The 17,500-nt window shown below is 35.7% G+C and overlaps 1 protein-coding gene across 2 annotated transcripts in view; it reads right to left on the bottom strand.

The window, feature by feature from the left end:
• Nucleotides 1-17,500, bottom strand: part of LOC135217469 (uncharacterized) — a 202,709-nt gene that overhangs the window by 41,665 nt on the left and 143,544 nt on the right. For both annotated transcript variants that reach the window (XM_064253376.1, XM_064253377.1), the window contains exons 3-4: nucleotides 9,984-10,099; nucleotides 5,102-5,264 (exon numbers count right to left, since the gene is read on the bottom strand). In XM_064253376.1, coding sequence (XP_064109446.1) covers nucleotides 5,102-5,264; nucleotides 9,984-10,099 — 279 coding nt within the window. The remainder of the gene's footprint in view (nucleotides 1-5,101; nucleotides 5,265-9,983; nucleotides 10,100-17,500) is intronic.

Below are 17,500 nucleotides of genomic sequence, written 5' to 3'. Positions count from 1 at the left end.
ACTCATATCATAATTTTTGTATGCTTTTTCTGTAATTTTTAAATAATTTTAATGTAACTGTACTGTACATAATTTTATGTTTTTCTGTTTAAAGAGATTCATAAATTTTTAAATGTTCTACATTCTGATGTTGATGTTCATTGAATTTTTAAATATTGCGTAATTTTTATGAATTATGCAGTGCGTAGTTTTAATATTCGTGTGTTTATCTTTAATGCGACTATGAGTTGTGAAACGTCGGCGAAATAAATGTTCCTGAGTACGATGCCTTTCCCTATGGTTTCCCTGATGAGATATATATATATATATATATATATATATATATATCTATATATATATATATATATATATATAATATATATACACACACACACACACACACACACATATATATAAATATATATATATATATATATATATATATATATATATATATATATATATATATATATATATAATATATATATATATTACAAAGAAAAAAAATATGTACCTGGAATCCAATATATTTGAAGAATTAGTAGACCTACCAAAAGAGGGTTAGGAGTTTTTACAAAAGATTAGGCCTAACAGCTCAGAAGCAGGGACAAGACAAATAAAAGATTATACAAGTAAGGTTACTGACCACCAATTATTTCTCTAAAAATACAACTCAGTAATTGTCCATTTCGTAAACAATAAAAATTTTTGGGAGGTGAAAATTTACAAAAAAAATATCAAACATCCTGCATAGAAAATATATGTAGGGTAATTAATGTCTAGTTAAGGTAATTAATGTCTAGTTTAGCGCTAAAAGTGATCTTATCTTTTAGGTCATTATTGAACATTTTACTGATAAAGGGGTCCAAATAATACTTGCTAAGGCTAAGGTTGAAATTACAACTGGAAGTAAGCTGTACAATAGTGTATTCTAAAAATTTTCTTAGAAGATAAATCTTTCGATCTGGTAATTACTGAACTTTTTGTTCAGTTTATCCTGTGAGAGTTTTAACTTAATGGGATGATGTAGTATTGGATGTCTGCAAAGTTTCGACTGAATGCTTATGCTTTTTATTTTGTACTTCTAAATCCTTGCTAGATTGGCCATATAAAAAATTGGGCAGTCCAAGCACTGAATTTTATGTATTATGTCGTTGTTTTTTTTAGGGCTATTTTTATTAACAATCGTTTTAGTATGTTATTATAGAAAAGAATGAGGTTGACAATAAAAATTTTTAACAATGATTTTGTTTTCAAAATCAATAAAATTAGGCAAAATAAGAATATTTCATTCTCCATGTTACTTTCACTATAGAATTTGTTGTGGCCTTTATTATAACAAATAACACTTCTCACAAAAGGATAAAGTAAATTCAGTATATTTATATATATATATATATATATATATATATATATATATATATATATATATATATGTATTTACTTATATTCAATATATATATATCTACACTAGTATGGTGCCCCCAATTATGCGAGACTTTGGTCGATCCACGGCTTCGCAGAATTGGAAATTCGCAGATTTCGAAACATATCTTATGTGAATAATTCTATTAGGGCCAAGGCAAACGGCAACTTACTCAGTCAAACTTTTTTATGCTACCCATTTTCAACACTTTTTGTGTACTATACTGTAATTTTTTCTAAAATGAAATTGTTCTTATGGATAGATAAAACATTAAAAAGGTTTTAATTACTTAATAAAGTTTAAAACTACACACAGGATGGCGAAATCTCCCACATGTAAACAATGCCACCATTGGGTGCAAGTGTACTGTACAATACAGTCATTTCCTTTAAAAAACCTTTTGGATGGAACTTCGTCTACCTATCCTCTGCCAAAAAAAAAAAAAAAAAAAAAAAAAAAAAACAAAAAAAAAAAAAAAAAACTTCAAACTCCTCTATCTCATCCGCCGTGAAGAGTTATCCTGCGGAAGGAAAGCTTTGTGAACCATTTGAGGTTTCGGGAACTGGCTGATCATGCGTCTTCACTCCCTCCCGTTAGGTCTAACACCCTTGGTTACGAGCGCCTCTCAGGTTCTTTGTCCGTCACGTTCACTATGTAATCGTTTTCATACAATTTTATTCTACGATAAAAAAAAGAACTGATGAAAATTCAAAATTTGATATGAAATTACAATTTCTTAAAAAGAAATTATAAAAATTAAAACGTCAACATGAAATGAGTTTCTGGAAAAGTTTATATCGAACGATTCTCTCTCTCTCTCTCTCTCAAACACATCTGCTTCTCTGTTAATCACTTTTACTAGTCATTTTAATCAAAACCTATTTCAACAATAGGAAAAAATAAATGATCAAATGCCAAAAGTCAGTCAAAACAAGTTAACCTAGAAAGAGAATTCTTTCTTCATGTTTACCAAAAACGGATTTTAAGTTATCGACTGCTGCCAAAATGGAAGTTGCTCCTTTCTTCGTCTTTAACTTAGGGGCAAGCTTTTTAGTTTCGAGAGAATAGGTCTTCCTCTTCGACTTCTAGGCAGATGCATACATGATGCGGATGATCAGAATACACTTCGCAGACCTGAATAATGCGTATGACGATGGTGATGATACCGACCATTCATTCACACTGCCCTATGACGTCACAAATGCGTGAGGCAAAACCTTCCGTCTTAGCTAATGGCTGAGTAGGATATCTTTCTCTCGCATTTTTTTCCTCTAAGCATGCCCCTTACCCCTTCTCTCAGATACCAGCAAACTCCCCACACCTAAAATACTTGAAAAGATAATAGATTTGATACGTTTCGCGGCGCTTGACTCGCAGACTTTGTGCGGCTTCGCAGATACAGAAAATCTATTTTTGAGAACTAGCGACGCATAAAAGGGGAATCGTACAATTCGAACACGCATAATTCGTGACCGGACTGTACATATATGTGTGCGTGTGTGTAAGTATTTGTTGAATATCTTAATCATAATACACCAACGAATCTGGACGGCTAAACTTTGTGATACTAACAAATAATATGTATTGAATTTAAAAAGGCACACGAGCTAGTATGTTCCAAAGTTTGCCACATGGGCTCCGTCAAAATCATAAGCTATTGCAACTCTGCTTACTACCTTGGAAAAATGTTACGAAGATAATTTCGTTCTAAATTTACTTAATCCTATGTGAGAAGTGTCATTATGCTGCTGCATCCTTTCCTAGAAGTCATTGGAATAAATAAAGAAATGTTATTTAGCAAAATTTAATAAAACGTGAGTGAAAAGAATGATTAAAGAACTAAGTGATAGTTTTGTTTCAATTTGCAGCTTTTAAACGGATATACTTCCAACATTTCCAAAGTTGCTACAACTTATATTCTTTCTTGGCTATTGAAGGCCTGTTATTTATCGTTATTTATACAAAGGTGAAGTTCATCAGGTCGAATTTAATTTCACCTGTTAGACCTACGCTTGGTGACTTAGTTCATTCTTTTATAGTACTTTTAATTTTACCTATGTTTAAACACTTCTCTAGGCTTCGAAACATCAGTAATCTCTTAAATGCAGAATAAACGAACCCATAATTCATAGATTTGAATGAAACGGGTATTAATAAGAAATGTACCAATGCTGTTTAAGACTTTGTTAAAACAAATTGAGCATACAAACAAAACTAAGGACTTTTTACCAATTTTCATTTCTATTAGTTCCAGTTTATCCTGTTAGAATCCTTGTTGGCTATCAACATTTCACCATCTTATACCCTAGGTCTGTTTGTCTGGTAATAGTTTTGCTAACAACGGCTAATGATGCTAGATATTTGATCTTCTCAGTTCCAAACCCCAGATTTCGAACCTTTTTCGCCAAATACATCATCAACAAACAATCGCTGGTTCAGTGTTTGTTAGAAAATTTTACTATTGAAATTACACCAATAAAAGGAAAAAATACAAATAAAGAATTTCCATCACCTACGTTCAATACCGCACCCAGATTTCGAACAAAATATCTTTCATGTACTTTGAATAGGGATAAATTGTCATTTACTAAATTTTTCTTCTTCCTCAGCCTAATGATACATTAGACAACTCGTCGGCACCAGTTATTTTCATCAGTTCCCTTTAACCTTTGATATTTCTAAATTGGCAGCCTTCGCCACAAACGCTCCTCCAATCATATCTAATTGGCGAAGCGTAGGAATTCCCTGATTCTCGAAGAAGAACGTGACTTATTGGAATAAGGGCTTATCATTGCTCTGTGTTCTGGGAATTCTAAACACATGTTAATTAATTGTTTCTCATTTTAACTTGTAAGAAAACAGTGATGATGATGATTATTATTACTATCAAATGAGCTAAAGCAGCATTAACATTGTTAAAGAAGCCTTTACAGAATAATATATCCTTAAGTGGAATAAATGTGAAAGAAATAGAAAAAAAAATTAGGTCAATAAGTAGTTATATATTTATAAAATCTACGAACCTACTTTCGTCTTTTGCACTAACGATACCTAACATCAAGAGGATATTTCTTTCATAGATATTGTCATTACTGTTCAAGATAGTGTACTTTAAAGGTTTCCTATGAAACGAACGTTAAAATGATTCAGGAAGCAGAGGGAAAGGTAGAGATTCTGAAGTTTTGGAAGGAGGTCTTTAAGGGATATCAATTGGTTAATTTCAAATATCCAATCACATTCAAGCACCAACACTTCAAAATCAAGAGCAATGAAGAAGAAATATTAATTATGACGTGAAGAACGGGTGATATGTACCGTTGTATTTTCTTGAAGAGTGATATTTGCTTATGCGGCTGTGAAAGTGATTTCATTAAAGTGATTTCATTAAATATTCAACTGAGAACACAAAGGGAAAACTTACGTTACTACCAATGAAAACCCTTGCAAAGTACATTGAAACTTTTTTAAAGAAAGCAAGCAAAGGAGATTCCTTTTGCCTTTGAACAATAAATATCTCAAGAATATGCTAAAAAAGCAACAAAGAAAATGGTAGAAAGGTCTTTTCTAAACAGAAAGAGAAAGAAACAGACTGACACTTAGCTCTCTAATGGAAGCGATGTAGTTCGAACAATAGCAGTCAGGTAAAGTGCAACAAAGACCTATCTTCACTCAAGAGTTCTTTAACTTGTTACTAACTTGGGATATCAACCCTCGGGCGTTTCTCCATAGACGACGGTGCCTTCTCCTGAGGGTCCTTCATGCTATCTCTGGAGTCCTTCGCCTCGTTGCGACCCATAATGTGCGTGATATGGGCTGTGGTGAACATCATGTGCATTATCAGGAGTCCAAAGGCAGCTAGCTGGGAAGTAAAATATATAATAAGTAATAAGTAACTAATATATATATATATATATATATATATATATATGTATGTAACTACATATATATATATATATATATATATATATATATATAATATATATATATATATATATATATGTATGAGGTTTTAGTCTTCCTTTTTCACAATATAGGTATATAAGGTTGTGGTCCACAGGGGGAAAAGAAAAGCTGAAATTACCTTGACATCAACAGTTTCGGTCTCACTGGCCCTTATCGAGAGCTGTTTATTAATAAACACCTCTCGATAAGGGCCAGTGGAGGCCGAAACTGTTGAGCTAAAAGGAATTTCAGCTTTTTCTTTTCCCTTGTGGACTACAACATTATATATATATATATATATATATATATATATATATATATATTATATATATATATATATATATATATATATATATATATAACTGGGTATGTTGTCGTTTCTAGAAAAAAAAAACTTTAATTTAAGCAGGAACAGGATAGCCAGAAGACGTGGTTAATATTCCAGACATTATTATTTCTTTAAAATTAAACAAGGGCACAGCCGAGCTTTCGGGAATACATTGTTTTTCCCATCATCAGGGTCACTTATCTATAAAATGATACAAAAAAAAGAAACATTAAGAACTGTACTGATTAAGTATATCTAAAAACATTACAATACTTTAAAATACATAACACAGTAAAAAACGGAACATAAAAAACTAAGTTAACTGCAAACCATAAAAGAGCAATGACAAGTTAAAGAGATTACGTAAAATGCAGAAATATACTGAGACGAAAAATAAATACATGAATATTCAGAGTAAAAAAAAAATAATAATAATGATACTGTAGTCACAAAAAATATTGGAAAACCTACTGTTCATGTCGTAGTCAAATGTGACAACTGGGAGAGTTAGAAAACTGCGAATGAAATGAGCAGAAGTGGTGTGGGTAAAATGAGAGAGCGAGAGAGAGAAGGAGGGAGAAAAAAAACAAACAAACAAACAAACAAGCAAATTATGCAATGAACAAAGGAACAGAGGTGGTTTGGTTATTGAGTGTTGGAGATTGTTGTTTAATATGGAGGGACTCTAAAAAGGGAAGTGAATGGCTGTGTTTTTGTGGTCCAAGTATTTCAAAATCGCTGTACTGTATGCTGTATGGTGACAGGATTGGCATTGAAGTCTAATTGCACTATTTTCTTTTTTGCTTAAAGGTAAGCCTGTACGATAGCTGACACCCTATGAGAGTCGATGCGCACCTTAAGTAGGCGTTTAGAACATCCCACATAAGTCCCAAAATTACATTTTGGGCAATTAAACTTATAAACAGTGCAGGTACGCATCAACTCCGGGAGGGTGTCTTTAAAGTGAAACAGTCTTCCAATTGTTAGCGGGTTATTAAAAATAAATCTGAACTCAGCATAAGGGTATAGATGGCTCAAGAATGATAATAATTTACGTTTGAGTGGGCCAGAATTATTGGTGAATGGTAGTGGAACATACACTATCTTTTTGGGAACGGTGCAGACTACAGTTTTTGGCTTAAAAATATTGTTCTAAAAATTCTTTAAGGATTTTATTGAACATGTTCAGGGGATAGCAATTGTTCTTAAAATAAGTTTCTAAACCTAACTTCCAGGTGAAAGTATTCCAGTTGGAGCAAAGGGAAAAGGCTCGATGAATGAGTGTTTTACATGAATTACCTTGAAAGCAAGGGGACAGTGACTTTTAAAAAATTTAACCCAAGGCCGGTAAAGGTCCCTATTTACCAATGTTCCCGTTTTTGAAACCATTGATATTATCCTCGGAAAATTATTCCCTACCCCGAATACTGTTTACCACGGTTTTACCAGAATAATTTATTTTAAAAACTCTTGGAACTCTCAGTCATTGACACTCACTTTATTTTTAATGGGAAAGTTTATAAGCAAATAGATGGCATGGCCATGGGCTCCCCTTTAGGACCTTCTTTCGCTAATATTTTTATGAGTCATTTAGAGGAACAGTTCTTTAATCAGTGCCCAGATAATTTTAAACCCAGATTTTATAGACGATATGTAGATGATACGTTTTTACTTTTCACCGAGGAAAGTCATGCCCAATTGTTTTTAGATTTTGTAAACTCTTTTCATTCCAATATTACTTTTACCATGGGAAAAAAAAAAAAAAAGAATGTAATGGTCGTATTTCCTTTTTAGATATTTTGGTCTCTCGCTCTGAAGGATATTTTATGACTGGTATTTTCAGAAAGAAAACCTTTACCGGCCTTGGTGTTAAATTTTTTCTTTTTAGTCACTGTCCCCTTGCTTTCAAGGTTAATTCATGTAAAACACTCATTCATCGAGCCTTTTCCCTTTGCTCCAACTGGAATAACTTTCACCTGGAAGTTAGGTTTTTAGAAACTTATTTTAAGAACAATTGCTATCCCCTGAACATGTTCAATAAAATCCTTAAAGAATTTTTAGACAATATTTTTAAGCCAAAAACTGTAGTCTGCACCGTTCCAAAAAACAGATAGGTATGTTCCACTACCATTCACCAATAATTCTGGCCCACTCAAACGTAAATTATTATCATTCTTGAGCCATCTATACCCTTATGCTGAGTTCAGATTTATTTTTAATAACCCGCTAACAATTGGAAGACTGTTTCACTTTAAAGACACCCTCTGGAGTTGATGCGTACCTGCACTGTTTATAAGTTTAATTGCCCAAAATGTAATTTTGGGACTTATGTGGGATGTTCTAAACGCCTACTTAAGGTGCGCATCGACTCTCATAGGGGTGTCAGCTATCGTACAGGCTTACCTTTCAAGCAAAAAAGAAAATAGTGCAATTAGACTTCATGCCATATCCTGTCACCATCACATACAGTACAGCGATTTTGAAATACTTGGACAAACAAAAAACAGCCATTCACTTCCTTTTTAGAGTCCCTCCATATTAAACAACAATCTCCAAACACTCAACTAAACCAAACCAACCTCTGTTCCCTTTGTTCATTGCAATAATTTGCTTTTTGTTTAGTTTGTTTGTTTTTTTCCGTTTTTTTCTCCCTCCTTCTCTCTGTCGCTCTCTCTTTTACCCACACCACTTCTGCTCATTTCATTCGCAGTTTCTAACTCTCCCAGTTGTCATTTGACTACGACATGAACAGTAGGTTTTCCAATATTTTGTACTACAGTATCATTATTATTATTTTTTTTTACTCTGAATATTCATGTATTTATTTTTCGCTCTCAGTATATTTCTGCATTTACGTAATCTCTTTTAAACTTGTCATTGCTCTTTTATGGTTTGCAGTTAACTTAGTTTTTTATGTTCCTTTTTACTGTGTTATGTATTTTAAAGTATTGTAATGTTTTTAGATATACTTAATCAGTACAGTTCTTAATGTTTCTTTTTTTGTATCATTTTATAGATAAGTGACCCTGATGATGGGAAAAACAATGTATTCCCGAAAGCTCGCTGTGCCCTTGTTTAATTTTTAAAGAAATAATAATGTCTGGAATATACCACGTCTTCTGGCTATCCTGTTCCTGCTTATATATATATATATATATATATATATATATATATATATATATATATATATATATATATATATATATATATACATATATATATATATATATATATATATATATATATATATATAGTATACCATATATATATATATATATATATATATATATATATATATATATATAATATATATATATATATATAGTATGTATGTCTATATATATATATATATATATATATATATATATATATATATATATATATATATATATATATATATGTGTATAGGAATGTATATATACATATATATATATATATATATATATATATATATATATATTTATATATATATATATATATATATCTATATATATCATATATATATATATATATATATCTATATATATATATATAGACAGATAGATAGATAGATAGATAGATATATAGATAAGTGGGTAGGCAGATAGCAGGAGAGAGAGATAGAGTGTGTGCTTCATCTCTGTTTTACAACAATTTATGAGAAAATAATTCTTTCTATAACTATAATAAAAAGATATTATTTGATATCAAGCTTTTTTTGTTATCCCAAGGTTGTTGTTTGCTAAATAAATGTTTGGAAATACATGAGGATTAAAAATCAACTGAGATTAAGAAAGCAGTCTGCAAATACAAAATTAGATGTGTTTCATCAGAGGAAAAGTTGTATCAGAATTATTTACAAATATACCGACAAGTAGAGTGACACAACTTATTGAAATATTAATTAGCATTAATTATTAGCAAAAATCAAGCAAATCTGTGATATTTTCAGATTATTATTCAGTTCAAACTGCTTGTAGAAAAACAAGAATAATTAAAGATTTATTTTAACCTAAATATTTATGAGTTCTATATATGTGCGCAGAGACAGGTGATTAGTCTTGGCTACAACCTGGAGTAAGGAAACTAATATAAAGATAAAACATTGTTAAAGATAGCATGTAAATGACGTATGCATGACCACCTCCATTTGATCAAACAAAATGCGTATCCCTGTACTTTTTTCTTCTTTTTTTATTTTTTTTTGTTAGGTTGGGGGCGCCAGCATTGCTGGTAGTCCAACCGGATAATGTAAAAGTATTACAAAAAAAGCAATAATAAAGCTGTACATAAAGGAGAAATAAGAGATGAACGTAGGCTCCAACTTACAATCTCCAGTGAAGCTACAATTAAGACAGCCGTCCGCAGTTTGAAGCAGCAGCATCTTTCGAAAATCAAATGCGGCGTCTCTATTTTCCTCGGGCAGATCATCTCAGGACGTAATTCTGGGGGAGAAAGAACAAGAAGATTAAAATCACTATTGATCTCCTCCCTTCTAGAGTCCTCTGAGAATCCCGATCGCAAAGTTTGTTTTTTGTCATGCTCCAGATCGAAATTCCCTTCCCCTCTTTGATTTTTAGTCCTATTTTTCTTGCTCAGGAGGAGAAAAGTGATGGTTCGTAACATAATCCTCGGTACACATGAATGATATTTTACTTATTCTGAGAGACGGTGGAATGGATAAAAATTACTTTTCTTGAAAGAAGATGGAGTGGAGAGATGATCAGCTTTCTTTTAAAAAGTATGTTCAACAAGAGTTCCGTAAAATAGATTTTTTAACGGAATTTTAGAGGGGAAGTGACGTGGGAGACTGAAAGTAAATCAAGAAAAAGATTGAAGATAGCATTTATTCCGGAGGAAATTCCTACAAGTATATTATTTGTTGTTACGGCGTATTAATGATATTAAAAATGCCTTAACTCCTGGAATGGAAGGTCATATCTTTTAAATTAATATGGTGCTTGCACAGACATGTAACATATATACTGTTACTGTGATAGCTATCCCTTTTATCCAGGTAAAACTGTGCTGTCTATCACCTTTAACTAGGCATTACTGTGGTGACTGTAAGCATACAAACAAATATTCATTTTGATATATAAGAATATATATTATACTGAATTACAAAAATCCCCAAGTCAAATAACATGAAAATACCATATAAATCCATAAAATAGTAGACATACTGTGATTCTTCCACTACCTATATGAAAATGCTGTGACTCACAGCTGTCTCTTCCACAAAGACTGCCTGCGGCCATTTTCTTCCAAATGTCCTGAACGGCCAAGATTTAAGCCAGCGCAAGCTGATTAAGCCGCCCATGCTGAATTCAAAGCCACGGGGCCAGGTTTATACTGGAACATCTGCCATCTACCGAACAGATCGGAAGTAGGGGAAAAGATGTCAAAAGGGCATGCGGCAGAAGATTCGTCCTTAAACAGTCGGTTTCCATCATAGAGAATGATCATCTCACCTGAACAGAAGGCTCCCCGCTCCCTTCCCATACACCCACCATATCTCCTTGAAGATGCTCCACGTGTTATTTACTCTCTCGATAGTATTTCCCTATATCAATGCCAACATTGAGGACGGACGAGTTCAGGCTTTCTTTAACTGTTTTTCACCAAGCATCAATTCCAGTCATTTTACCATGTAACCTGCTCCCTTCCTTGGGCTCGGTGATGTTGTAAGTGTCTTTCCCTAGTGCTTTTTGAATCTTTAAGTGTCCTGTAGTGATTAGTTTTGCTCTAGTGCCAGGGTGTAACATTCATCTTTGTAAGCCATTATCCTACTCCTCTGTGATTACTCAGTAAAGTAACTCCCGCAAATTATAATAATAATAATAATAATAATAATAATAATAATAATAATAATAATAATAATAATAATAATAATAATAATAATAATAATATGCTTTATTTCAGCTCAGGGCCATATACATTGAATATATAAAATACAGACAGTAACATACACAATCTAGATACATGAGACATGATAAAAAAGAAAAAGAATATGAATAATCGGCACTTATCCACAAAATAGCTGAGGTACCATAAAGGTAGTAATCATAATACTGGTAATAACAGTAATAATATTGGTGAGAAAAAAAAATACGCATTGATATTAATAACAGTTAGTGCACAAATTATATAACTTAAATTTCAACTAGAGACCTTAGGTGGTTACAGTAGTCAGGTCCAGAGGGCTAAATACAAAAATTGAATGTAAAAAAAAAACTTTAACTTGATAGTAATCACAGTAATAAAGAAAAATTAAAATAACAGCAATAAATGTAATAATGACAAAAACTGCAGATGACATCTTGCCAATACAGAGATTAAGTCCTTTAGGGGACAAGGGCCTCATTTTCCCATCTTTCCCACAATTTAGATCTTCTTCTTGCTTCACTCCTTAGGATGCCTTGTATGAGCGAGTTGCTGCGGTTTCTCACTCGGGTTACCAGACTGGACATTGTTCGCCTAACAAGGATTTTTAAATTGTCCAGGCGGTTTTCTATGAACATCTGTGTGGCGAAGTGGTAGCAGGGAGTGTTTGTGAGGCGTCTCAGAATGTCATTGTGCACAACAGTGATGCGTCTCATGGTCTCTCGGGTATAGTTCGTCCAGAGGGCACACCAATAGATACTGTAGCAGTACGGGCCAGTTTCACGTCTCGGTGACAGAAGGCAAACCTCCTTGTAATCATGTTGCCAGCTGCACATAGTTTACGATGCCTCTGTTCAATGTCTGCCGTATCTTTTAGGTCGTCGGTGATAATGTGACCCAAATACGGAAATTCGTGCACAAATTCCAGCCGATGGTTTCCGAGGAAAATTTGTGGTTCTGCAATATGCTTAAGCGATCTCAGGAGCAGCGACATGCACTGGGTCTTGGTTTCGTTGTAGATTATATCAAATTCCTCTGCATATTGGCGGCAAGTGTCGATGAGTCGTTGGAGACCTTGCACTGATGGGGAAATCAGAACCATATTGTCGGCGTAACAGAGGTTGTTTATAGTTGTTTCATTGACGGTGCATCCGATTGGGAGTGAGTTCAGTTTGCCATTCAAGGCATCTGTGTACGTATTAAACAGTATGGATGAGAGCGTATTTAAACAGGATATGCCCCTTGCCGAAGCCCGTTTAGGGAGCCGAAGGTGTGTAAGATAATACGTTACCCCATTTGACACAGAATTGCTGTGTGGAGAACCAGCACAATGCAAAATGCCAATTAGATACAGGGGTGTGCCCCTTTTATGCAGCTTCAGGAAGAGCTTCAGGTAGTTTACTCTGTCAAATGCTTTTTTCACATCTACAAAACAAAGGAAAACAGAAGAGGCTGATGATAGGTAGTAATTCGGCAATTCTTTCAGTATGTAGATGCAGGTGTCGGTTGAGTGGTTTGCTTTAAACCCGAACTGGTTGTCAGTGGTGTGTAGAAAGGGGAGAAGTCTCACTAGAAGAACAGACTCAAGTATCTTCGATACGATCGTTGTGACTGCAATCTGCTGGTAGTTGCCAGGGTCAGCTGCATCCTTTAGCTTGTTTTTGATTAATGGTATCAAAATCAGAACCATATTGTCGGCGTAACAGAGGTTGTTTATAGTTGTTTCATTGACGGTGCATCCGATTGGGAGTGAGTTCAGTTTGCCATTCAAGGCATCTGTGTACGTATTAAACAGGTATGGAGAGAGAATGCCCCCTTGCCGAAGCCCGTTTAGGGAGCCGAAGGTGTAAGATAATACGTTACCCCATTTGACACAGAATTGCTGTGTGGAGAACCAGCAATGCAAAATGCCAATTAGATACAGGGGTGTGCCCCTTTTATGCAGCTTCAGGAAGAGCTTCAGGTAGTTTACTCTGTCAAATGCTTTTTTCACATCTACAAACCAAAGGAAAACAGAAGAGGCTGATGATAGGTAGTAATTCGGCAATTCTTTCAGTATGTAGATGCAGGTGTCGGTTGAGTGGTTTGCTTTAAACCCGAACTGGTTGTCAGTGGTGTGTAGAAAGGGGAGAAGTCTCACTAGAAGAACAGACTCAAGTATCTTCGATACGATCGTTGTGACTGCAATCTGCTGGTAGTTGCCAGGGTCAGCTGCATCCTTTAGCTTGTTTTTGATTAATGGTATCATATGGACTAAGAGTAGGGAGTCTGGAAGAAACCGGTGAATTATGCACGCATTGAATAGGGCAGCTAGGAAACTGTAAATTATCGGATGGCAGAATTTGAAGGCCTCTGCAGGAAGACCATCACAGCCGGGTGATTTATTATTAGGTAGGCTGTTTATGGCATCGCTGATGTTACCTGGCGTAATACGGTCTGCAAAATGAAATTGAATGTTGTCAGTAAGGAGGTTATCTGCATCCCTTCGGGAATCTTGATCATTTATGCAATTCAGGATATTGTTGAAGTGATCACCCCACATACTTGCGATAGCTTCGTCTCCGACTGGTTCCCCTACTCTCTGTGATAGCTTTTTAGTTTTGGGATTTAAGGACTAGATATCTTTCCAAAGACGAGGATAATCACCAGATTCTAAGTTTGTAGACATTGCATCGGCTCTTAGTTGTTTTTCATTTAACCTGCAGTGCTTAAGAGTAAGTTTGAACTGCGCTCTCGCCTGTCTCATTAGTAATGCAGTGTGCCCTTCCCTGGGGCTACCATTTTGCCTCCACAGTAAAAACATTTCTCGTAAGTATGTATACAGATCTTTAACCAAGTCATTCCATCCAGGTATATTACGAGAATTACCTTGACAAAATCTGTAGGCAGTCCTGCCCGAAACAAGCATAGCAGAGATTATGTTCGAATAGAATTCATTCAGGTCCCTCCTGTGGTGGTCATTTCTACAATTTGTGTTAGTACAAAGTAAGGCGTCTGCCAGTTGAACTATTGACCGCAACCTGGTTTCCGTGGTCGCCCTAAAGTATCTGGTTTTCTTTTGGTTTTTAAAATCCCAGTTTACTGCTTGTGGGCGAACAGTTAGGGGGTTCACGGTAGGGAGGGATGGGGTACTGAATAACACCTGTAATGGGATGTGATCGTAGCCCGTTGCAAGATCATAGCATATATTGCAGGTCATACTAGAATCATGAAGTTGTGGAGATGTGATGCAGTGGTCCAGCCAGGAGGTTGTAATAGCGTCCGCTCTATTATGTACATATGAATAGGAGGAGGGAGGGAGGAGCATTATATCACTAATTTGGAGAGCATGATTTTGACAGAAGCGAGTAAGTTCATTATAAAATTGTTTTGTGGGGTAAGAATTAAGGTCCCCGATTATACAAATATGATCAGCAGGAGAATCATGAATAATACTGTGTAACTCCCCTAGGATCATGTAGTAATGATCAAAATTGTTGTTATTTTCCCACGGCATATAAACATTAATAATTAGGATTTTAGAGTTCCCTACTGTCACTTGAAGCCCCAGCAATCTGTCACTCCTGTAGGTCATCACCTTTATCATATTGTCTAACGATTTGTGCCACAGGAAAGAAAGGCCCCCTTTTGGGCGACCGGCTATGATTTGATCTGTAACTTGCATCGATGAAGTCGAGAAGGTTCTGAAGTCTTCATGAATTGAATCACAGATGGCAAGGTCATGTGGCCAGAGGAGCGTTTCTTGCAATGCAATGATGCCTTTGAAGTTTTTGCAGAACATGTTTAGAATAGAAATGTTCCGCTTGAGGCCAAAAATATTCCAAGAGATTATGTTTAATGTATCCATGGATGGGGGGTTAGCCAGGGTAAGTGGGCAGTCACTCGCCGTGGGGGGTTGACTGACACTTGCGGTGGAAATGACCTTGGTTGGAGTGTCAGTAAGTTCCCCTGGGGGTGGTTGATCCCGGAATAATTTATATCTTGAAACGAATATATTAGGACCGAAATTCTTGCCTTTAAGAACGTCGAGGTGTTGAAATAGGCAGGTAATCCTGTAACCCACTTTATGTTTAATCCTGCATGGGAGTTCGTGAGAGATGAGTGGGTCAGAGCCAGTGAGAAACTTGACTCTCTCTATTATGGCGTCTAGCATCACCGATGAGCGCAGATTGTGAATTACTACGTGACATCTCTTCTCAGGTGTCGGGCGAGGTGAAACACGAATGTTGGGCTCCGGTCCAGCGACCAAACGAGAGGTTCTTCTCTTCTTTCTGCTTGTTTGTATCTGCCAGCCGCCAGACCCCTCATGATCACTTTCATCTGCATCTAAGATGGGGGATTGGGGGGGAGAGATAAGGTGGGGAGGATTACGAGGGCTAGTAATCGTCACCGGAGATATATCTTCCACCGGAGGCACTGGGGAGGGAGAAGAGGTTGAGAGACCAACAGTCCCCTCGGAACGGTCTACAGGAGACGGGGATCACTTCCGTGTTGCTGGAGGAAAGGAAAAACTGGATGCCACATTCGTAGGAGTCTGGTGGCTATCTGTGCGATTGTCTATTGATTCCTGCACTCCTTTGATCGCATGTTAGATCCGTGTGAGGTTATTTGTTTCCACCGTTTTAAGACTGTTTAGGGATTCCTGTAGTCCTTCAATCACGTCCCAGATTCTTGATAATTTATCATTTGTTTCTTCAATTTTTTCCGAGTTTTTTCCAATTATTTTTGAGAGAGATTTTGCTGTTTGGAAGGCAGCTTCTGCCGTCTGGTACACCGCAGGTAGGCTTAGGTCAGCAGGCCTCTTTGGAGGCAGATTGTAAGCATCATCAGCGTAGATTTCCACCGAGCAGGTCCTTAGCCACTTAGTGATATACGATATTTTCTTGTGAGAGGATAAGTTCTTCGCGGATCGCTCCTTGAGAATGCTCTCTGGTATCAGATCTTTGCATTTCGTATATGCAACATTGATTTCCTCATCGGAGAAGGCATCACTGGCAGTTTGTATAGCGGACTCGACGTCAGAACGGTTTGATTGGTATTGTATATAGTAAAGACAATTGTTCGCGAGTACGGAACTTGTGTGTGGGGCACAGGTACTGGTAGGTGCCAGGGTCACTTGCGCAACGGTTGGAGGTTGGTCGGGTGACATTTTTGTGGTAAGGGAGGGGTCAAGCACTAAGACATACACTGCATTCTTTTACTCATTGCCCTGGACCAATAGGCCTTGAGTAGCTGTGATTTGAAAGATTTCAAGGCACTGATTGGAGCAGAAAGAATATTAGTATATCTGCAGTTGCACAACACTCTCCGGCTTACACGCCGGGTATGATGTGGGAGACACTATTAACACATTGTCTACTATAGGAGGTATAATCACCAAGGGCGAAAAACCCTTCTTTTCTGTGAAGAAACGCGAGAGAGACCTCCAACACGTCCACCCCCACACACTGGATCAGGTTTAGTCTTCAAAATATTTTCTGATCCCCTACCATGTGCCTCGTTGTGGGAAATGGATTCTTGTAAGCGCATGACTCGGCAATTCATCATAGCTCTGCTGTTTTATTTCGACCAGGACCGAGTATTCCAGTCCTCCAAATCAGTCACCGGCAGCAAGCCGATCTCACTACCTTAATTTCCTTAGAGTAGTAAAATATATATAATCACACAAAACCTCTGAGTTTACCTAATTTCCTTCACTCTGAAGCTAGCCCTAAGCGGTAATATTTTAAATTCCTAATATGTGTTATGGTTCCTTAATTCATTTTTGGCCTTAAATCACCACAACTCAGATCTGTTCCACTTGAAAGGCACCACACATATTATCTATCTATCTATCTATCTACTATCTATCTATCTATCTATATATATATTATATATATATATATATATATATATATATATATATATATATATATATATATATATATATTTTAAGGCACCCTATGAGGTAATGTTTAGAC

The sequence above is a fragment of the Macrobrachium nipponense genome, chromosome 7 (genome assembly GCF_015104395.2).
Source record: "Macrobrachium nipponense isolate FS-2020 chromosome 7, ASM1510439v2, whole genome shotgun sequence".
Taxonomy (NCBI): domain Eukaryota; kingdom Metazoa; phylum Arthropoda; class Malacostraca; order Decapoda; family Palaemonidae; genus Macrobrachium; species Macrobrachium nipponense.
The sequence above is the reverse complement of the archived record's forward strand: the minus strand, read 5'-3'. Positions and strand labels throughout refer to the sequence as shown.